This window comes from Rhea pennata, chromosome 5 (assembly GCF_028389875.1).
Source record: "Rhea pennata isolate bPtePen1 chromosome 5, bPtePen1.pri, whole genome shotgun sequence".
NCBI lineage: Eukaryota > Metazoa > Chordata > Aves > Rheiformes > Rheidae > Rhea > Rhea pennata.
In genome coordinates, this window is record NC_084667.1 from 20,072,270 (window position 1) to 20,095,987 (window position 23,718).

The following is a 23,718-nucleotide window of genomic DNA, read 5'->3' on the forward strand; positions in this document are numbered from 1 at the left end:
CAGTCAGAAAATTTGGTATAGACAAACCATTTGGAGAGAGGCCCTGACATACAGGATGTTCCTAATAGAGTCTATCTTGTCTATTGCATTTTCCACAAAAGCTGAACTTAGCAGCACAGCAGGAAGCTGGTCACTCTTCTCACTGCTCTTGATACTAGTCCTTGAAACGTAGAGCACAACTAGAAAGAGCTGTGAGGGGCCAGAAGGCTGAGTTCCACTTAGGATACCTCTCTTCAGTTCAGCAGTCCTCTACCCACTGATCTCAGGAAAAATGTTTCCAGTGAGATCCTCACATTTCTCAGTCACATTGCTACCTCATCATCAGTGATGTCTGAGGAACCACTGATGCAGCTTTGTTGCCTGTAGGAGAATAAGGGGTGCAAAAAAAGATACGAAGTACTGGATCTGAGCTGACCTGGCAAAAATACCCTCCCCAGGTGTTGTTAATCCCAAGTTAATAGATTCTCTGTAGGAAAGGTATCAGATAGTGGATCTAATGGTAGTATGAATTCTCTCACCAGACCCAAGAGACATCGGATTTCATTGACTGCTCCAAGACAGCCCAAGAGCCCCATCAGCATGGTGACAGCCCCAACACCAATTAGGATGTATGCGCCAGTCTTCAAGGAGGGAGATGAGGTCTCTGTAGGGGCCACAAAAGACAACAAAATTAGCCACTGAAAAATTACATTAGCCATCACCATTTGGATAACTGCCTACATATCCACTCATAATGATCTGATGTCAACTATGGAGAGACTACAGAGGCATATTAACCACAGAGACAGAATGCTGCTTCTATGTCATCTGACGAGGGATGACTTCAAAGGCAACATCATCAGGTCTACATCATCTCAGAGACATGGCCTAGGTCACTCCAAACAAGACAGGAAGTTAGCTGCTTAGTGGATTTAAAAAACCCTCATGAATGCACTTGTATGAGTGAGAAAAAGGTAAATAAGTTTATACCACCACATCAATACTACATATTTTTTTCTTCATTAACTCCCTTTCCTACGATCAGCAAAGCTATTTTTCCAATCTTAAAAACTCATTTTGGTTTGGTTTTTCATTTTTACATGCTCTTCTTTGCTCCAGCCATTCTGTTTTCACTTATCCACTTGCAGTTAAGAGTGGATAACTGTCAAACTCAGTGGAGTGAAACATTACACAGCAGCTACAGCTAGTGTCAAGTGTAGATTATGCAACAGGTTACTTGACAAGTTGGTGTTAAATGGCTTATGGCCAGACATTCATTGCAGACTGTAGCATGCGTGTGATCTCTACAAATAGAAGCTATTTTAGGACCCAAACTTAGCTATTCCTACACACCCTCCTGGTAATCCCAGAAATACTCTGCCCTCCCATTCTCCGTTTTTCAATCACATTTAGGTAGCATTATTTGTGATGTATGTTAGTACTCTCAGTCCTCCATCCTCAACATCATCTGGTACTGCAAGCAAAAAAAAAAAAAAAAAAAAAAAAAAAAGAGCTTTTATATTTGGGTTTGTCACACAAGCATTTCTTGCAGAAGATTGGAAGGAGCAAGCATTATGGCATAAAAGTCAAAGAGATGCTCTTGTCTAGAAACAGTAATCAGACACTTCATTAACCATCACATTTTTAAACCTACATGTTGCAGAGCGTAAGGGAATTCTGGACATCCAGTGATTAATGAAAATGACATTCTTAGAACTCAGCTTTCAGTTTCCTGGAAAGAAGTCCCAGGAGACAAGCTTCCCCTGAGCTCCTCTGGAAACAGGTTAAGAAGAGAGAGAAACTGAATCTAGTCTAATACTCTTCTCTCCCTTCCCTCCCCGCTATCTGGTACACATCACTGACCAGCCCCAAAACATTTTCCCCCATCAGAATGGGCTGAACAGAGGAAAGATACCAATTATCAGAAGATTAGAACTGTTTGCTGCACTGGTCTACCTGAACATTTTAGTCTCGATTCATTTCCAGGCCAGGATTATGTCACAGAAATCAGAATGCTAGATCTGTCCTGCTCCTCCCTCCCAACCAGTTCTGGGTCTTCTATTGTGCAGGTTAGGCTAGGCCCTCACGTTGGGAGGCCTTTAAAGAAGCAGCAGCCTTCTAAGAGTAGCCTTCTGATTTCAGTGGCCTTCGCAAGGCTATATTATTCCCTCATCCAAAATCTACTCAGCTATGACAGGAGTTTTCAAGTGCCTGGGCTGTAGTGCACCTGTAATGCTATGAGCAGTTGTTTAGTCAGCTTCTCATTAGAACAAAGCAAAAGGTATTCCCAACTTCAAAGCCCTTCAAAGGCATCACAGTGGCAGGAGGAGCCGAATTTGTATTTGTGCTTCTCATCTGCAATACATCTTGTCTTGCAAAAGAAGGCTCTGCTGGCAGGAAAACTCCTACTTTGTTTGCTGTTACTCCATGTTTTCCCCTGAGCTGGGAAGGCAGCCAAACAAGTACAACAGTCCCCTTTGGCAGCAGGCTGGAATGCCCCGCTGTGCAGAGCTCCCTTCCCACACCACCCGGGTTACTAAAGCAGAGGCAAAGAGGGGGCAGGCATGGGAAAGGAAATGAGGGGGCAGGGAGAAAGAGCTGAGGCTGGAAATCTCCAGGAAGGAAGCTAAAGCCTCAAGTGCTCAGTTAGCAGAGATTCTGGGTAAAATGGGAAGAAGCAGAGTCAAAACCAAGGACTTAGTACCTCCACAAATGGTAGCGACATCTATGAGCCTGCAGGAACAGCTGCAGGACCAGCGGTAGTAAGCAGGTTCTTAGACTGTGAGTGGTGCTGTAAGCAACCAGGCCCTGGTAAGCTCCTTTTTGGCTAGCTGCACAAAGTATGTTTCTGCTCCTGCCCCCGCTTTATTAGCCACCAACCCTCACTGTGCTTCCTGCCCTTCTAATACTGCAGTAGCAAGCCAAAAGCCATAGCACAATAAACAGAGCAAGCAGCAGTGCCTGGTGTGTTCTGACATTAGTGGAGTGCTATCTCCACCTAACATCTTCCAAAGTCAGACCAGAGTGGTCAGCAGGGCTGGGAAGATAAAACCACTTGCAGGATCACTGTAGTTGGGAGCAAGTTTATGAATACTCTTACTACTCATTCCCTGGGCAAAAGGAATTGGGGCTGCAAGCATGTATGCTACGGTCCTGCAGCATCCAAAAAAAGGTACAAGCCAGTGATTCTGGAGGTAGTGGAAATCAGTAACCAGATTTGATGAGTAAAAAAGCTGTTTGAATCCCCCTCTAGAAAAAGGCACAAAGGAAGTAAAGCTTGTGAAAAGGCTGAGTTACTCATTTGGTAAGAATCTTGCTTACATCAATGCTAGGCTCAGCTAAGCTAGCTTTTTTTTTTTTTTTTTTTTATTTTTTTTTAATTATTGCAAAAGGCAGTCCCTCTGATACAACTCAGGTTGCTTCTCTTGACTGACTCAAAGGGGAAAGCAGCTAGCCAACTGCATGCATAGTGACATAGAACACTTCCGATGTTCAGGGTAGAGTCTCCTGTGAAGTGTACACTGATCAATTCATTTTAGTAGCCAGGATATTAAAGACTTCACAGCCTTACACCTCCTCCCTCCCCCATCTGGATTTACATTGCTACTGCTCAAGAACAAGCATGTACGGCATACTTCCAGTGTACATGAAGCACCAGGAAAACCAAGTACCCTCTTCCTTTTGTATTTTAAATAGTTGAATTGAAATAGATAATTCAAATAGTTGAATTATAGTCAGTACTTATGGGACTGTCATAGTGAAATTACATTAAAGTGTTGGGGGCCTGGTAGGCCTGTTGGGAGGATGGTGATGAGGACGCTGTTGTGGAACACACAACATGCAGTAAAAATAAGATGAAATTTTTCACCTTAAACGTAAGAAAGAACTAGAATTCTGCATTGTCGGGTCAAGAGGCAATGGTGTCATTCAGCATGACCCTGGTGTTCCAATGCATGAGAAAGAAACACTAGAGAATGGGAGAAATTCTCTTTCACTCTGTCCTTGCTAAGGTTCCTGCCTACATACTGAGTTGCTCCCCAGGTTACACAACAGCATTGTCACTCCTAAACTACATCATGGTCATGCACAGCCCCAGACTAGAGTCAGTTCAGAAGGAGGGAGAAGATGAATAAACATGGTCTTACGTAGAACTGCAATGAAACTGGTTTTGTCGGCCAGAATCCATATTCCAAAGCCAAGGATCACAGCACCTAGGATCTGAAAAAAGCAGCAAAAAAATATAGCTTATTAGTTTGCACAAGAAGAGGTAGTCACCATTCCCTATGCTTCCAAAGGGAAAAAAAATAATCATTCCTTTGCTGTTCCCACCCATCTCCTCCATAGTACTCCTCCCAAAGTAAACAGGATTAGCATTACTTCAGGAAGACAGCCTCAGCCAACTGTGCAGGAGCCCCAGGTTCTTTTTGGCAGTTCTTCACACAGCATTTTAATAGTACATGATGTTGTACAGGAGGATGGTTCAAAATAATCTGGCAAGATCTCCTGCTGCTAAAACCTTGCTGTCTAGAGGAACACAAGGTAACAACACTCAGCTTCTGTGAAGAACTGATAAAGGACAAATATCTAATACACATGATTAAAAAGATCTTTTGAATAGAAAAAATCTTGACCACATGTACCAGAAGCCACAGGATTAGGTATCTGGCAGCTGGAACCTTCCCAGGAAGGAAATCTATGGTTTGTCAGACTCTATTATATTGTTATGGCTCCAACTCATAAATGTAAAAATTCACTTTGCATACAAGTTCCCTTGAAGGGCTTTACACATTGTGCCCCTTACCAAGTCAGGCCTAGGCATTCCAGCTTCTGCCCCAGAACACCCCAGCCCTTTGAGAACTCCAGCAAGCGCATCTTATCTTCCCACCAACAGGAGGGGAAAAAAATGAAAAAAATGAAACAGCAACCATGGTCCCTATCTCATGGTCCCCACAGTCTATCTAGGGCAAGGATTAGCAGAGCAATATACTCCCGCGAGCACTCAGATGAATCCACACACAGAATCAAGAAAGCAGGAGACAAGCAGCTTTCCCAGCTCTTGCTTTGAAGCAGGGAAAAAAAAAAGGCACCCTCATTTTACTTTCTGGATATCAGTGTTTTATACTGCCCTGTGAGATATTTGCATATAGGTCATCACAACTCCCAAATGCAAATCAGCACCACAGCACTATAACAAAGTCACTGCGCTGAGAAGCCTGAATGTCTTCAGGTTTGTTGAGAAGAGGAAACTTATGCCATTCTGCCAGTTAGAATTAGCAAAGGCTGGAAACCACTTGCTGTGTAAAGATTTAAAACAGATTTTGAAGAAACAGAGGAGGGACAAGGAGACTGTAAGTGAGATAGTTCCAAAGGAGAATAGCTGCAGGCAATAGTTCTTACATCAGCAGGATTTCAGGATAGGATGAAGTACTAAGCCAACAAGGGTCAAGAGAGATGGTGGTTCCATACATCATTAGAGGATGCTCAGATATTTGGGAGATAAGGGTGGGGGGGAGGGGGGAGAAAGAAAATCAAACCATCACCTGAAGCAAGTGGGCAGACTGGATTGTGGGGACAAGTATTATCTCCACATTTCAAACATTTATACTATGCTTCAGCTCCTCAAATAAGGAAGTTTTTCAGAGCTAAAATAAAGTAACACTCAAGTAATCTGCCTGCAGGCCCTTCTAGCTTAGGCATAACATGCAGCTAGCTCTGGGAATAGGATTACAAACTCACCAAGCAAGTTCCCAATGCGTAAAGATGGATGAAGACTACTGACTCGGCTGCTGAAAGCATATAACTTGTCTCCCAGAAAAACAACAAGATGGCAGCAACAAGAATTGCTCCTTGCTGCACCACGTGCTGCGTGACAGCACAAACACACTGGGCCAAATCAGAAACACCCTGGAACATGCAACAGCTAGAAGCTCTTAACTTGGTATTTCCAGGAATTGCTGAATTTACAGTTTAGGGGGCAGTCTCATATTTAACTCATAGCCTTAATAAAATATTTGTCTTGAACAAAGATTTAAACCAGGCTGTATGTGACATCTCTTTTGGCTCACTGATACTGAAATGCCACCTAAGTTTTGCTGTTGCTGACAAAACACAGAACTCCTGCTGAGCTGAGTTCTTGGGAAGTTATTTGTTATGAGGTACCTGCACTATCCAAGGCCTGTTTTCACTCTGATCTTTGCTCTAGTCCACAACTCATGCATTTGCCAGGAGCTGCTGTGGAAAACAGTAAAAGGGACAAGACAGGGAGGAAAGAAACCACAAGAGAAAACAGCCCTGTTAACACTATTGTTATTTCTTGTTATTTCCTGGTAGGATAATATCTCTTCTTGGCATCTAGAAGAATTTGCTTAGCATAACAAAGCTGCTTCTACCACTAGCTTGGCTACAGATCCTCCATAAAGCAATTATGTCCACCTCCCATAGACCTGAATTCATGTTGCAGTACTTTAAATTAGTGAGGTGGAACATGAATATCTCTTCCCCACCCCAGGGGAAAAGACTTCAGCAAGATCCCTTCAGAACTCAAGTTAAAAGGATGCAGTTCCCTTGATTGCAGGGCCAAAGGCAGCAGGCAAAAGACAGATAGTTTCCTACAGCACAACCTAATGAACGGGGGCACTGCAGAATTAAGCTGCTACTGAACTTCAAGCCCAAATAAGCCCAAGTCCAAGAGAAGTCCCACTGTCAGCATCACCATGAGACAAGCTGCTTCAGTAACGGCACCAACTTGCCTTCCCAGAAGCAGCAGTGGTTATCTGGTTGTCCTCTTCCAACGCTACCCTCATTCATGCTCAGATTGTGAGAGGCAAAATCTGAGCCAGGCAAAGAGAGGCCAACTGAAGGGGTCTTGAACCTGAGGCTGTTTAAGGTAGCCCTCTGCTCACTTTTCAGGGGTGTTTTTAAGTAGGATAGGCAGCCAGTCTAAACAAATAGTTTCCAGAGGCTGCTGAACTTGCTTGAGGGAACTGTTTTTGCTTTAAGGAGAAACATCTACTGCAGCTCACATTTGCTACCCATGAAGGAAGAGACACATTAAGTCTTGACTAGACAAACTGAGCTTATTTCCTAAGTTTACATTTCTGGCATCCTTTGAGGCAAGTAAGCAAGCAGCCCAAACAACCTGCTCCATTTTAACCAAAGCATGTCCAACCTTTCCCTGAAGTAAGTAGCGTTTTGCAGCCTCAGAACCTAAGTCCCTAAACTACTTCACCTAGCAAGGAACCTTCTCAAAGTCCTCTAGCTGTGGAGAGGTGCTATTTCAATGACTGACTAGCTTCCAGAAGAGTTACTCGTGTCTAAAGTTTTAATTCATCACCTCCAAGTCAGACTGGATAACACACTTCAGACTGGAGGGGGCTGGCTTGCACAGGATTCAATCAGAGGCTCACTTCAGGGTCTAGAGCAGACACAGAGCTCCATCATCAGTATTAGTGTTCACACTTGTGCAAGCGTGTGAGTTTTGCCTAATCAGTGTGAATGTCCAGGAAAAAAAAAAGTCATCTTAAGTTGACAGTGGAAAACAAGTGAGCTGGAATAACTGCCCTACAACTTTCACTGTCAGGTCTGACTGCCCTTAGCCTAGACACAGTAACATAAGCTTTACCAGGTCAAGGAAAGCAACAGGAATAGTTTCTTGAGCTCACAGCCAGGTACTCTCCATAACAAAACTCAGCACCTACTGGTAAACCAGTAGGAGATATGCAGAACCTGTTCTTGCTGGGAGCTCATGGCAACTAAAGAGAAGCAGTTTCTCCACTAGAGTAGTGCTGATCTAGAAACATCACACTGTCTAAGCTCAAGAATCTCCATCCAGACCTTGAACAACTGTAAGAGGAAAAAACGTCATGTCAACAACATGCTATGGCAGTGGGAGAGTAACGAATGTTGCCTTTCTCATTAACAGGTGTGTGCAAAAAGCATGCCATCTGCTGAGACACAAGCATGCTCCAAATCTTCACTCTAAAGAAGCATCAAGTCCCCCACCAGAACACAGCAGCTTTAAAGACCTTCTCCCCACAGAACAGCTTAAAGGAAAGACACAGCCTGTGCTGAAAGGCAGGCTTACTAAAGAGCTTGTTAAAGCAGCTTTCTCCCTTTGGTCAGAGACCTCCTTCCATCCCATCCTAAACTTCTGATATACTGAGCTGAGTCTGGAGAGTAGTTCAGCTTTCCACTGAGAAGGAAGGGGCTGGTTGCTAAACCAGAGGAGTTTGTCTGGAACAGGATAGGGAACAGCTGAAAGTGTCCCAGTGAACAGTCATTTCTCATCACTTGCAACCCAGCTGCAGGGCAGGGGGCGGGGGGAAGTCTAGTGCTCCCCAAGAACTAACTTTAAATCAGAAAATCTTAACTTTTAATTAAAACTACTAAATAAAATAATTTTTTAAAAAATCCCTTCATTAGCTGAGATAACCAGGATGCTAATACTTCAGAGGAGTCCTGCTCTAGTAGGAAGAGGAACCACACCAGACCCAGACAGACTTTTCCTATCCTTGAAGCAGACCAAATGAAACTCCAAAAACTCTAGTGCTGCATTAAAAGTATCCCTTCCTCCTCTTCCAAAGTTTTCCCCATCAATACTTTGAGCATCTCTGACCTTTGACTCTTAGACCAGGAGTATATGCTCTTAAGATGGAAGCAACACATGGAGAGAAAAGAGCCAGCATAGCAAGTCAAAGGAAATCAGATCCAGATGTGCCGGCACAAACTCAAGCCTGTGCTCCAGCATCTGTAGCACAGCAAAGCAGTGCAGGAAGCAACAGTAAAGCTATGTTCAGGAACAGAGATCAGAAAGCAGTACTCATCACGCTTTATTTCGCTCCCTGCCATCTTGGCCCTTCCTTCCCCTTCTATGCTACACAAACGGTAATAAGATAGGGCAGGCTATTTTCTTGATGGTATGAGAAAATCTGAAATCACATACTTCCCTGCTACACCATCTAACTTCAGAAGGGCAGCATCAACAGCACTACCCCCAGCCCAGACGAGTTTCTCTATTCAGATGACACACTATTTAAAGTTCACAAAAGGATGGATGTGAGAATGTGTGTGGGAGGAAGGGGAATAGCTAAACTGGGGTCATGCAGCCAAGCTACTCTGCCTCCTTCAAAACATAGGTCCTTCCAAACCCACTCGAATCTAAGGAGGAGCTCAGACTGGATCTTTTGCTAAGGCTCACACTCAAAAATAAGCCCATCCAGTGGGCTGCCTCTTTTCTCCAAACAAGCCTGTGCTAGGGCCCCCCTTCCTCCAAACTGCATTTCAAATAGATGACTTGGACTAAGTCAACTTGTTAAAAATCAAAACCAGCTGTTGGGACTTGAAATGAAATTAGAATCATTCTTTGAAGCCTGTCTGGCCTATTTAAGAGGGCACTTCCATTACTCGGCAGGTTTTGTAGCTTGGTCAGCTGCAGGTCAGCTGCTGCTCCAGATGTGGCAGAAGTAAGGTGCAACTGTTGTTCTTCCAGAAAAAAAAGCAGTAGCCTCTGTCTTCCTTTCCCAGTGAAGGAATCCAAGGGTATTAGACCCAGCAGGTGGATACTAGAAATGACACTACCGAACTGGGAGTTGCACAATAGCTGCAGTGTCCCTTAGCTTCAGGAATTCCCTCCCTTTCCCATTTCTTCCAAAACTCTGGTTGTTTTATTTAATGAACACACTAGGCCAACATCCAGAAAAACCACCTTTCCAACTACTTTTAGTTCAGGATTTCCTATCTATTCTGCAGACACTCAAGATACTTACAAGGAACAGGAGATTGAAGAGAAAAAGGAAGTATTTGGTGACTTTTAAGCAGCCAGACCCCATCTTCTTTCACTTACAGGATCTAAAAGAAAAGCAGAAAGATAGCCAAATGTGTTAGTATCGTGTTCCCCTGGAACAACTTCAGAGCAACCCTCCAACCCTGTACAAATCTCTGATCACTTGGTATATCTCTGACTAAGCACACAGAAAGCATGTTACTGACAGAGACAGAGTTGCCTTTTCAGTGCAGCAAAACAAGACAACCTAGTCACTACTAACACAAGCAGCCACAGCTGCCAAGATATCCTGAAGAGTGACAGAGTGCTTGCAGCAGTTACAGAAAGGATTTAATCACAAGTACACTGCTAATTCCATCACTGTTTACAAGGACTTTGCATTAACGGCATCAACCAGAACACCAACTGTAGCTGCCAGTCCCAACTGAAAAAAGTGATGCATTTATCTGAAGACAGAAAAATCACAAGGCCAGTCCCCTCCCCCCCCCCCCCCCCAAAAAAAAACCTCATCTCCACATGACCTTTAAGTAGTTGAAAGATCACAGAAAAGTAAGGCCAAGAGTTCAATTTAAAAGGCAGCAACATACCAAGCTTCCTGTATGCAAGTCAACAGTTTACTCATGAATTTAGCAGTCTACTCCATAGCCACATACAACCAATTAATTTGCAACACAAAGGCATGCAAATTTTCCAACAGGTCCATTTCCAAAGCCATTCTCACAAGTTGGAGGCAATGTGAGAGCACTGATGAGATGGGATGCCAGTTTTAGCTTGTTGATAGCTGCCGCAGTTTGTAGGGCAGCTAGCAGGAAATACAAAGCTGGTAACAGACAACTCCAGCGCAGGACTTCACTCTACAGAGAACATGGTTTAGGTACATATAGAAGAATCCATGCTGCAACAAGCATCCTGTGCAGCATATTGCTTTTCACAATATCATGTCCATGTCAAGTCAGTAGTAAAGCATTTACAGCTTTACTGTGTCTGAAGTTAGTTCTGTTCAATTAACATTCCTAAAACCTAGGCAAACCTGGACTGTAAGAGGAAAGGAGGACAAGGTGGCTCTTGCTGCTGCAAATTCAACAGTATCCTATCAGCAGTGGATCCTCATCAGGTCTTTGCACTACAGAACTTCTGGATAAATAGATCTGAACTACCACCACCTGCCCCAATTCTTACTTGTCTGAAAGCAAAGAGTTCAGAAGTTAGAGATAAGCCCTGCAGACCATCTTCACTGCTAGAGCTGGTCTCCTCCTAGGGAAGCAAGTGACAGATAGCCATAGATAGGGAGATCTGTTCCAGAGGTCAGCTTTCCTGCTTCTTCTTCCTCCCTTGTGCCTACTTAAGTTTCCTGTGGAGGCATTAGAAGGCCTAAGCTCCTTAAAACTTGCTCTAGCAAGCTGACTGCTTCACACAGACTGTGCCATCTGAAGACTCAAGAGCTGCCAAAAAAGCAAGCTGGAGGTACCAGTTTGGTCTGAGAAGAGCCAGCCCCAATGGGACCAAGGTCAGTAGAGCTTCCTGCTGCCAGCCTGAGCATACCAAGCATCACTGGAGCCCAGTATGTTCTTTTGTTTCGGTCAAAGGCTTTTGCTTAATCCTATTAAATATTTAGGTTAATTCTGGAGCTAAACTGGTATGTGAACCCTGTTATAACTGACTAGTCTTCCAACCAAGCCATGGTCATTTGCAGACTACTAAAAGAGAGGCTGAGCCTAAACTCTGTGGCTGAATACAACACTAATGCTCTGATTTTAAAGGATGCCCCAGTTCAGGCCTGTGTCATTCCCACAGCTGCACAACATCTCAAAAGATGCTATTAAGAAGGGAAAGCAGCACACAAATACAGTCTCAGCAAGCTGTGGCACAGCCTGTATTACAAAACCCCAATATATAGCAATTGTTGTGCAACAGGAACTTAAGTACAATCTGGTTAGCATCATCTCAGACATTTAATTCAGTTACCTCCCCAAATTGGAATGCTGCAGCCCATAAAGCTCAAGATCTCAGTGGCAGTAACACCTAAAGGGCCTTCAAATAAACTGGGAAAATTCCTCTGGGAGTTTTCTGGGCCATGCTTACCGCAAGTATCAAACAGTATTCCCATTTTCAGTCCCCTCAGCTGCACTCATCAGCTATGAGTGGCTTCTGTTCCAGCATTAGATGCACTGTACAACAGTCACATCAGTACCAACTTATGAGAAGTTGGAAACTGCTACCTGTTGGCAGACTTACCCCTTGATTAAAGTAGCAACCATATTAAACAAGCCTCACCTATGCAAGAGCAGTTATCCTACTACACATCATATGTCAGCTTACTGTCAGAGAGCAACCATAACCCAAACACTAGAACTTCCCTTAATGGGATTTCAGAAAGGTGGAGAATGTTTGAGCATGGACAGCATACTATTTATGAGTAGCACCCAGTTCAAAAGATGGGACTTTTGAACTGGGTGCTACTCCTCTTTTCCTCTGCTGGATGACGAATGTTCTCTCTGGCCAGTAACCCTGGCAGATGCAAACAAGTAAGACTGGAAAGGATAATTAAGACAGCAGCTTTCTGATCCAGCTGGCTTGCTTGCTGGCTGGCTTCACTATGAACACAACTCTTCTCTTCATAGGATCAGGAACTGGAGCCTGGCAGTCTAACCAGAATACTGAGGCAGCCAGATCCTTAGGCAACGATGAGTGTCTGTTGTGAGGGATAGGAGTGTTTTTTCAACATAGCCAAGAGCTAAACTAGACAATAACCTACTGCACAAGCCAGCAAACTCTTCACCTGAAGATGTCACTCTCCCAAGTGCAATCCCCCTTATTTTCACATTTGGGGGACAATTCCCAGCACTTGCTGATCTGCTGTACAGTACTATATAGCCTTGTGCTGCCCATCTCCAACTCTGCTCATACTATTTTGATTAAATCAAGAAAATTTCCAGAACTGTTAGAATCATTATAACAGTTTAAGACAATTAAGTAGGTAAATAAGTTGACAGGAACTTGTTTGGAAAAAGATATGCTGGAGGTGACAGAGTAAAAGATTTGCTTTCAGGACTCTTCTGCTACCAAGATTTTGTTTAAAGCACGCTACTTTTAGTGGTTTAAAAGAGCCAACTCTGTGCACTACAGCATTATGCACTCTTCTCCCCTTGCCATAGGGAGAGGAACCTCTTGCAGAGCTCATGGCCACAAGAAGGTAATTCAAAGTACAGTTTGCAATCCAAGAGAGAACCAGATAAGTTTTTAGGGTTTTTGTTTGAGCTTTTATGATATTGCAGGATTTCACATATTGAAACATGACATGTTTTCCAGTTTGTTATATTGAAGATAAAATTACTTTTGTTCACTACATCAACATAGAGAGACTCCTCAAAGCCCCACTTCTTGAAATTACACAGCTGCTTGAAGTAGCAACTCTGAGCAAAAATTGAGAAGGGTCAGGTTTGGAAGCAGATGAGTTGGGAGTCACCACAACAGGGCATATCTGTGGACCACAATTTCAGTAGCTTCTTCCACAAACTAGACAGTCACTTCAGAACAAAAGTGACCCACAACTTCCGTCTATATACCTCTCACCCTTACACCTAGCAAGGAAGCACTTGGTTGAACTCTGGAGTTTCATCAGCCAGTGCTGGTTATGTATTGTGGCAGCCCAAGCTGAATAATTGCTTCTTAAAGCTGGCCAAGTTGAGTCTTAAAATCCTGCAGCAACGCACGTGAAGATTTAGTATATGAACTTTCCAATCTTAATTTCAATATTGTCCACCACTGTTCTTTGTTTCCTCTTTTTCTTTTCCACCTCTACTACTTCAACCATTTGAATTTTTATATGCATTTATTATATCTTTTAATTAAATAGTACCAAAAATTCTTTTAAAATATCCTGCCCATGTGCCTCTAATTTTCAGTATCATTCTCCAGACTGATGCCAGAGGATTTAATGAGACTGTACTTCAACATATATAACAGCGTTTCTCCTAACGCCTCATTTCCTATCCTTTACAGGTATACAGGATTATTTCTGCATCTCTGTTGCTTTGAGGTACTGCTTCAGTAAAAACTTGGATGCCAATACAGCCTAGTCTGCTTCTGTACAGTTTAATCCTAGGTCTTAGCCTGGCTTCAGCCCTAAGACTTGTAGCGAGAATTAATCCCAGGAAGGCATTAACTGATCCAGGACCTTGGGGTTCCCCATAGGAAAGGATCAACACTCAAGTCTGCACAGGCTAAGCAGGCAAAAGATAGCCTCCTGCCCCCTTCACCACCTCCACCTTTCAGGCTTGTCCTTCTCCCAGCAAAAGGGAAGTCAGCAAAAGCAGTATGTGGAGCAAAAATCTGGGACACACGTCTGAGGAGAGGTGAACAGAGGCCTGCTTTGTTAGTGACAGCAGAAGAGTCTTGTCACAGCTCAGGGATTAATTTATTTTTGTAACAGGAGCCTGTAATATTTCCAACCCCCTTCCTGCAAAAGGTGACTGCAGCAAAGGACAACGATACTGGGAAACCTGAACACTTCCTCCCTCCTAGCCACACGCAGTGAGCAGCACCACGAGCTGTGACCGACAAGTAACATGCGAGCGAAAGCTTGTGCACGGATGTTACAACCACATCAACTGAGGGGCTGAGAGGCTAAGTTAATTTTTAATTGCAATTCTGCTCTTGAAATAGATACTATACTGCTTCCATCTAGCAGGCACTGTATGTTCGATGCTCACTGAAGTGAAATTTATGACTCTTGGCTCAAGCCAGCACTCTTCATGCCTGCAGCTCTGCTAGTAGCAGTTCAGCCTTCATCTGCAGCACCACCCTTGCTGTTGCAATACACGTTTCTTCCTGATCAGGCCTGGCAGCTGAAGCACCTAAGCTGCCAAGTGACTGTACAGCAAAAATAAGAAGCTCATTTATAAGAGTGGCAAAGGAGAAGGAGACAAGCTGGAACAATCTTAACACAAACCAGAGTAAATTAGTTTGTGGAAATAATCATCACAGTAAGTTAACAGGCAAGTGCAAAGTTCCTCTGAACTCTCAAAGAGAATGCCCATATATACAAGAGCAGTGAGCTCTGTAGGTCAGCTCCAACCACTCTGCATCAAGTAGGAGAGGGTGCACATTTGAATGAATACACATAGCCCAGAAGATGCAGTCCCCTCTCCCATAGACCCTCTTTAAGGAAAGAGAATGATCAATCACAAAGTGGCCACAAGTTGTTTCTGTTTGCTTAGGCCAGTTGCTCCCCACTACCACTTTCCACCCCCCCAACCCCAGCGAACTTAAAACAAAGGTAGATTCTAAAGGACCTGATGCTATTAGCTTTTACCAGGCTAGGTATAAGTCAAAATAGCACCAGAGTGAGTTTTTCCAGCCGCTATTCTCTGTCCCTACAGAGGCCCTGAATGCTCTGTATGGTTGAAATGCCAGCTCTTTTCTACTTTCTCTCTCCTGCCTGCAGCTGGCTGAAGGAGGAACTTTTAACTCTACAGAAGTCCAGATGCAGCAGCCATAGCTATCCTAGTTATGCAGCACATGCCAAAGCTCTTAATTCTTCACATCTTGCACCTGATTTTGCAGCTGGGATCTCTGGAGGAAAGAGCAGCTACACCACTGAAGCAGCCTCCAAATCAGCCTCAGATGATCAGAAACACTGCAAGGCTTCCACACTGCTTCCTGGCTCAGCAGGCAAGCACCATTTCCCCCCCCATGTAAGTACCTGAGTCCTACATATTATAATAAATTATTGCCTTCTATTCCCAGGCTAGACTTTAAATCTCTAATGCTCTCAAAGATCTGGTCTTGCCTCTCTTCTTTCCACGCCACAATCAGTTACAAGGTTATCTGGGTTCGTTTGCAGACAGATAGCCTAAGTAGTCCAGGAAAAGCAGGCACTCCCACTACCATACTCTGGTCACAGAACTGGCTTCACTTGACCTAAACAGCTGTTCCATTTGGTGAACCAGAGAGGATCAGCAAGTTGCTGGTCCATAAGCTTGCTTACCTGCATATTAATCTGCGTAAAGTTAAGGCCATTATTAAGGCCAGTGCAGTTACTTTTCAGAGGAACTTGTTTCCTACTCCAAAGTTGGAAGAGGCAGTTGCATTCTCTAACACAGAAATAAGAACCTGAGTCAGTTATCCCAGGCTAGACTCACACATGGGTGAGGGACTTAGAAGTCACTCACTAAACAGTCATTCCTACATCCAGTTCCAAGCCTGGCATCTGCATGCAGGAAGAGCCAGAGGATAGGCAGTTCAGAAGGCCCGTCTTTAATGGCAGGGGAGAACGTGGCCCAACTTTTGCAGGATTTTGAATGTTGCCTCCCAAAGCCCAGTTTGTGGGAATGTATCTCTATCCAAACAAAGAACTAGCACTTGACAATCAGAATGACTCTTGGTCATCAGTGATGAGAAGTGACAGCTTCGCACAGTAATACAACAGCGCCAGTTAATGAATAATGACAGAGTTACTAAGTCTCTTGTTTACCAAGTACAACATTGCCTTAAGGGCAGAGAAGGCTGAAGTTACAGTCATGTTAACATACAAAGAATATCTGATGGAGTTCACCCTGTTGACATTAACATTCAATGGCCTTGGACCCCTCATACACCTGGGCAGTGCGTCTTGTCTCTGGTGAGCAAGTAACTGCAGAGCCAATGAAAAATCTTTGTCTGAATTCACTGAACTTTCTTTAAGCCCCACTGAGATAATACCAGCTGTGTAATGACCTTGAAAGTAGAACACAATCATGTCTGGGATATATATTTTCCAAATGGCATCCCTTTTCAAGTTCCACACCAACAGTAGGATTTGAGGGAGGCAAAAGAATTAGGGCTGCTAATTAGGATTAGTCTCTCAACTAAGACACCTAGGATACCTGTTGTGGAGACAGGTATATATGGTTATGTCACCAACACAGCTATAGTTTCTTTTCTAAGGAAAGTGACAGGAAAAGGTAAAAATTTTGTTTCTTCCCACATAACACAAGTTTGGTAAGCAGGAACAAGGAAAAAAGTTTATACTGAACAGAACTCTCTCATTCCATCTATTTAAGAGATAATTGCTTCTTATCTTAAGTAGAAGTCACTGTCTTCTAACTAGAAGAGATTGTGCTGAGGGCTAAGAATACCACAAAGGGCAAAGTCAGATAGCAGGGATAGCCATATCAGCCTGCAAACGGCAGCACAATGCTTAACTGTCAACACACTTTGATCTTGCTTGTTAGAGTACAAACAGGCACAGTGCCACTGTAACACAACCTTCTGCAAAACATTTGCAAGTCCAAGACCCAGGCGAGCATGCAGGGACTGCATGCTTGCTATCCCTGAAACCAGGGTAGTAAACTAAAGCAAAAAGAGTGTTGCTGCAAGTACTGCAGAATTACTGCTGGAAAGACTTCTTCTGAGAAATAAGCATCAACTTAAGCTGCAGAGCTAGATCTGTTCCCAGCACACATAAGAAAGCTTTTCTGTATGATGTCTGTAGTTAGGATGCTGTTAATAGCCTGACAAGTAACAAGCATCATCTAGTTGAGATACCCATTAGAAAGCAGCCTCAGGACTGTCTAGGATTGCAGAGGTTCTTCAGCATGTTCTACAACTAAGCAGCAAGCAGATGCTGCACATTTGCAGAGAGAAGGTATTTTAGAGATATATCTCCAATACTTGGGGGGAAGTGATTAGTTATTTATAAATCAGTGTCATAGAAACTAACTCACATTTCAGTATTGCAGAGCAATATTTAGAATCACTCGTTATTGTTCTGTGTATCTGCAAGGGATGCAGTCAGATTTTAGAATATCTACACTTCACGCTTCAGTTTAAAAGCCAATATTTAAGTGGGTCGTCAGTTCTGACAACTGGAAAATTGAGAAAGTTCTTTGCTATTTTCAGTCTATACACTCATGCTTGCACAGCATGACAGTCTATTTGCAGGACAGTCTATTTCCTCAAGTTAAGCAATTTTTTTTCCATACAGTTAAGACCAGAGATTAGTCTGCCAAGGTGTGCGTGGGGAAGGGGGGACAATGACTATCCCAGATACCATCTGGGTCCCCCCTGCCCCTCCACCAAAAGAAACATCTTCCTGGCAGTGGTGGCCAGGTACTTTGTTTTCTTTTTGATTATCCTATATTTGAAATTTATTTGCAAAACAAACAGTGCAGCTGAAGCCCATAAAGAGATCTCCACACTGACTAAAAACAGCACATGCTGCAGTAAAAATGCATTGATTACAGAAAACTGGTTGGGCAACTCTGTCACTTGACTATATTGGCTCTTTAATAGCTTCCCAAGCGAGACTAGTTCAGCTTTGTTTTCTCTTGGAGCAGTTATGCTGTAAACTTCAACTCTGAAATAGATGCCTCTGCCAGCTCCCTCCTCCTGTTAACAGCATATACTGTGTTAAAGGCATAGGCCTCAACCTCAGTCCTGGCTTGCTCCACATCTACTTCTTCCACGGAGGAATGAAGACCAGGAGCTTGCGAGTAGGGCCAGCATCTGAAGCTGCAGCACTCCTAACTGTGGAGGGGAGGCTGGCACGGATCTGCGGCACCTTACTTGCACATGGGTAACCCCCAGTAGACACACACACGGGACCAGTTCCCAAGCCTCCTTTCTTATGAAAGGGATGTCTCAGAGGTCAACAGATCTCACCTGAGGAGTTACACAAAACCTCTCCAAATGCCCCTTTGCTTCATGCCTTCCTGAGACTGGCAGCAGCTTTCCTCCATGCCCAAGTCATTTCAATGCTGCTGCAATTCAGATACTTCTGTGGACCGGACAGACACCCAATAAGAGTTTTTCTCTAGTGTAAAAGACAGTGTCAGAGATCTCAGACCCTGCAGTAGGAACCAGGTAGTATTTTTATCTTTTGCTTCCTCCTATAAGGTACAAGGGGCTAAGAACTTTGTCGCTGAGTTCCCTTTCAAAACAAACTATTTTTCCACAGTTACTTTCATTTTCTGAGCTGCTAGAGCAGATAACCAGAAACTGTTTAAGCAAACACCCACACCAAACCTATCTCCAAGAAGTTACAGGGATCTGCCTTAATCGAGAAATGAGGTTCATGCCCTTTGGTTCTTTCCAGGAATTATCAAGGTGGTAGTAAGGCACCAGAAGGGGTAGTTCCACATTAGAAATGAGAAGTTTTGCTGAGTTTAGCAGCTTGAGTAGGAATTAAACACCCTCTTTCTCCACCTTCGCTCTGCCCCTCTTAAGCAGTCACAAGTGACTGCACCCCCTTCGCCACAGATATGTGGATCGACAAAATAAACCTCTGGTTATTAGCAACAGCAGATGTTAGAATAGTTCACATGTAACCAGAGTCAAGGGCTACTAAAAGCTAAGCGCTAGTGATTTTTCATCCAGAAAAGCCTAGTAGGAAAGGGCACACTGCACTCTTTAGGCTGGAATCTTTCTGCTGAGCCTACTGACCACTAACTAGAGCATTAGGGTCCCACATTGCTGGGTCTGACCAGCTCACTGAGAAGTGGACATACCCTCTGGCACCAGGATTCTGCCCAAGAGTTTTTCTCCCAGGGCCCACTCACAGTATTTTTTTCTTTCTGCAACTTGAAATAAGAAAACCACCACACAGCAAGCAAAAACAGCACCTCTGGCATGTCATTCTGAACAACAGAAGAGACAGGCTATTAGTCTACTTTAATCATATCACATGCTTCGTATCAGATTCTTCACTGGTAACAGGACACTGATCTGAAGAACCTAAGGTTATAACAATCTTAGCCTCATAGATTGAGCAGAACTGGAAGAGTACTGCAGACCCAGCATATCTAGGAATTCACAAAAGTTTTATTGACATAGAAAAGTGCCCCAGCCCACGAAGTGGTGTGACTTCTAGTTTGTTCACATAAACAAGTTTCTTACTATTTGTCATCTTATGCATCTTGTTTTCGCCAAGTATACCATTTGCTAACTGCAGCACTCATCGTTCACCAGCTGTCTGCCTGCCTACAGCTCCTCATGCTTCTGAATCACTCCTTTTCTCATGCAAGTTTGTCAGCACTGTTATCCATCGCTGTAGATAAATAGCTATAATCATTATTCTATAGTCTTAGTCAAGTTCTACTCTACCATAACCACGGCCCTTTCACTAAAGCCTGAAGAAGCATTGCTGCCAACACTTAAAGTTAGAGGTATAGGACTTCCGCTCCATCCAAGCGGGCTTGGACAGGGAATTTGACACAACCCAACCCAGGAAGCCAGTGCAACGGATTGAAGTCCTCATGTCATATTAACCATTGGCATCCACAAAGTTCTTGCATGAAGTATCTTACAGTCTCTTCCAAACACTCATATTGGGATGGGCAAGGAAAGAAATTCAGTAGAGAAGGCTCCCTAGTCATACTAAACCAGTTCGCTAGAAGCTGAGAGGTATAGTTAAACAAGGGATCTCCACATTCAACAAGACAGAGCAATTCACAAGAGGGCAGTACCACAGCCATGAAAGACTACGGCTGCACACAGTCTCTGCGTTTACTGCCTTCTGCCCAAAGAGAGGCATTACTGCCTGTCCTGAGGTCACATTCAACACAAGATACTGCAACTCGGCAGAGTTTGGTCTGCCTGCTGGCAAGATGAGTGTCATCACAGACTGTCTGTGGACAAGTATTTCACAATATCCTGAATTTCAGGCCATGGATACTGCTCAAGACTACCAGTAGGCATGAATGAAAAGAGAAATCCACAGTTATAAGAAACTCAAGATAAAAGGGCCCTTTTGTCTCAGGCAGTCCCTCTTTCCAGAAAGGGGGCAAGGGGTAAGAGCAGCCCCAAAGTACAAGACTTCAGAGCATAAGTGTTTTGAGTCATTCCTTTCTGCCCAAGAATATCCCCCTGCAACCATGTTTTCCCCCCATCTGAAATCACATTTTCCTGCATTTATAACTGGCAGTACCTGTCCAAAACAGCCAAACCGCTCACTGATCTGAGTAGTTTGAGGATATAGCTCTGAAGCAATCTCATGCTTTATTCTGGAAGAGTCAGTCCCAGCAGGGACTGCTGTACAGTCGTCAAGATTTACTGTAGTATTGTCTAGAACTACCTTTTTCCTCCCACTTTACAGGTAAATCACCTCATTCCACAAGCCCTTGCTACAAGAAAGGGGAAAAAAAGGAGAAGAAAGAAAAATTTTACAGTATAGAGCAGCACTGTAAATAGCAAGAGTAACACAGCACAAGTTGTTACAGAAACTGTAATAAAGCAGCTTCATTTCTAGTCTAAGCATTTTATGAAGTGAAATACCGCAATAAGGAATCTCAGCAGACAAAGCTGGAAAACAACAGGGGCCTCTGGACAGCAGAGCCAGCTGGAAGAGAGAGTCAAAGGCTTTCGGTTTCACTCCAGTGAAGACAACCCTGGCAGCTGAGGCAGAAGGCAATGCACGCAGGTGTTTTGCTAACCCACTGACTGCTGTGTTACCAGGCAGGTGATCCCAGCAGACTTAACTGGAGCAATGTGAGAATGTTACTTAGTTACAGATCAGCCACCTGCAGTTAAGACTCCACCACTAAACACCATCCAAAGAAAATCAATGCATTCTTCCAACCACAGCATATGTAGGTTATGGACAAGACTGCCTCAAGCCAAGAGGAACAGACATATGGCTTAAGTTCCCCAAGAATTTGGCAGTTAATGTAGACAGCAAGACTTTCAAAGCTAGGCCTGTTCTGGGAAAAGGAGGAGCCTCCTTGGAGTCTCTAGATTATACATGGCGTTCTACTTACAGCAGCCTGGAAAATGGGTTAAGTTGAACCAGAACCAAGGGAGGCTGGGTGGCCTTTTCTGGTTTCTTGAGTGTGTCTCTGTCCTTTTCTAAATTTAGAGCACAAATATTTCAGAAGACTATTTGGCAGAACAAAACTAGAAGAACAGGATGGAAGAGTCACAATTTTCTTTAAAAAGAAAGAACTTAAATCCAGAGTAACCAATTGATTTACAAATACCAGCTAAACCTCAACACAGAGAAAAGCGCTCCCATATTAGAAGGATAAAGCAGTACTATTCTGTCTCAGCTTGAATCAGTGAATTAAGGTTCAGGCTAAGAACACTTTGCAATATGGATGCAGATCGATTTTTTGAGAACTTACCTCACTCCCATCATGTTGCTCTCTTCCCCCCTACAGCTCATTCTGAAAGAGACACTTCCTACTTCACAGCAGTTCTACTATTTTTAATCACACTAAACTTAGTAATGACACCAAATTATAAGAAGTCCTCTTATGCATGCTACCTGGGTAGTTAAGGACTGAGATGGGCGCCTCCTTCTGCCCCAACATACATGCACTCCTGTCCTAATGATAGGGTAGGTAAAACAGACTAGGAAATTCCCACGGCCTACTACTCCTTCTACAGAAGTCATCCATCAGCAGAATCATCCAGCACAGGAAGCTGTTGTGCAGCTGAATGAACTGCCGCTTTCATAGATGGGGTTTTCCACCAAAATTCTCAGCACAGGAGTAAACATCCAGTAACACTGGAGTGCATGACTGCTGCTACAGTGAAGGATGACCCAGCTCAGCTTGCACACTGCTATGCAGACTGTTTCTCCCAAAAGCACACACTTCACTGTGAAGACCTTCTCTCTTCAAAGTGAGCACAGAGCATCTGCTCGGGTTCCCATGGAACACCATGTGCAGTCACCTAGTTACCTGTACTCTGCAAGATCACGCTCAGGGCACCAGCTTGTCAGACCTGCTAGAAAAGTTCCCTATCTCTCCAAGGCTACGCAAAGACACGAACTTGCTTTTTTACTACAGGGTCAAATCTAAACCACTGCCAGGACAGGGACAGTCCAGTCTCCTCTCCCCAGAGGGCTCCAAAGCTGAAACACAACAGATTGGCAATGAAAACAAACAAGACAGCTTCAAAACCACAGGCAAGACTGCAGCATCAGAAGAGCCTTTGAGGTCTTGGAGTCAGATGTTAAAGCAGCTTTCTGTTCCTTGAAATTGATTCCTTGAAATGGCCTCTTCTGTTGAAGTAAGTCAATTTGATGCTATTTTCAACACTAAGAATATATTCATATACTGGTTTTGGTGATGCTATCTCACTCACCTCAGTTTAGTTCCACAGAGTCAAGAGTCACAGCACTGCCACTTTTATCCCCAGGGAGCAGATGATAAAGGAAGCTCCAACATGCAGGGGGAGTCCCACGCATGTATTCCACATAAGCGGCGCCAGCTGCCACAGGTAACCCCTCCCACCTTGTACCCCTCAGAAACGAGCACGAGCACCCCCTCATTTTAGCTACGTGCAAAGCTCCTCCATTCAGACCAGGAATTATTCCTCCTGGAAAGTGACTGGTGGGAGGGACCTGTGGGCCCACATGGCATCTGCCAAGGGGCAGCCACTGCAGACAGTGTAGCGCCTTGCTGTACTACGCCACGGCAGCCGCTCCCAGGAAGAGGAGGGGGCAGTAGCTGCTTCGGGAACCCAAAGAGGGGCCCAGGCTAGCTTTTGGGGCCTGACCCGCCCCACAAGGCCCCACTTCTCCAAGCCACCAGCCTTTTGTTCCCAGGGCTCTGCGAAGGCCCCGGCCCCAGACAGCCGTTGTGCTCCAGCGACCACCATTGTATTCCCACAGGCCTCCTTCGCATTCCTGCGCGGCCCCCGCCAGGGGAGGTTTGCAGCAGACCCTACGCGGGGGCAGAAAGGGCAGAAGGAAGAAAGGCTGCACAGTTTACCGTGTTTCGTATGGTTCACCAGGGCTTCTTCTCAAGAACTGGGATCTACAGATGATTGTCAGTTCAGTAAACGCTGTGTTGCACAAAAGCTTTTGAGCAGAAATCTTCTCTAATTAAAAGAGCTTCCTTAGGGCATACACAGATTTACTGCACAGCCCTAGAAGGCTCCTTAGTTATTCCACGTGCAGTCTCTCTGCAAAGCCTGCATTAGAAAGGGACCTGAATGCAAAGAAGAGCACAGCAACTTCCTAGACTGTTAGGAAA

General features: G+C 44.1%; 1 protein-coding gene across 2 annotated transcripts in view; it reads right to left on the minus strand.

Annotated features, from left to right (window-relative positions):
* CD82 (CD82 molecule) overlaps nt 1-23,718 on the minus strand; it is a 43,399-nt gene that overhangs the window by 13,407 nt on the left and 6,274 nt on the right. For both annotated transcript variants that reach the window (XM_062577867.1, XM_062577866.1), the window contains exons 2-4: nt 9,744-9,825; nt 4,125-4,197; nt 519-643 (exon numbers count right to left, since the gene is read on the minus strand). In XM_062577867.1, the coding sequence (XP_062433851.1) occupies nt 519-643; nt 4,125-4,197; nt 9,744-9,806 (261 nt within the window). In that variant the 5' untranslated portion in view covers nt 9,807-9,825. The remainder of the gene's footprint in view (nt 1-518; nt 644-4,124; nt 4,198-9,743; nt 9,826-23,718) is intronic.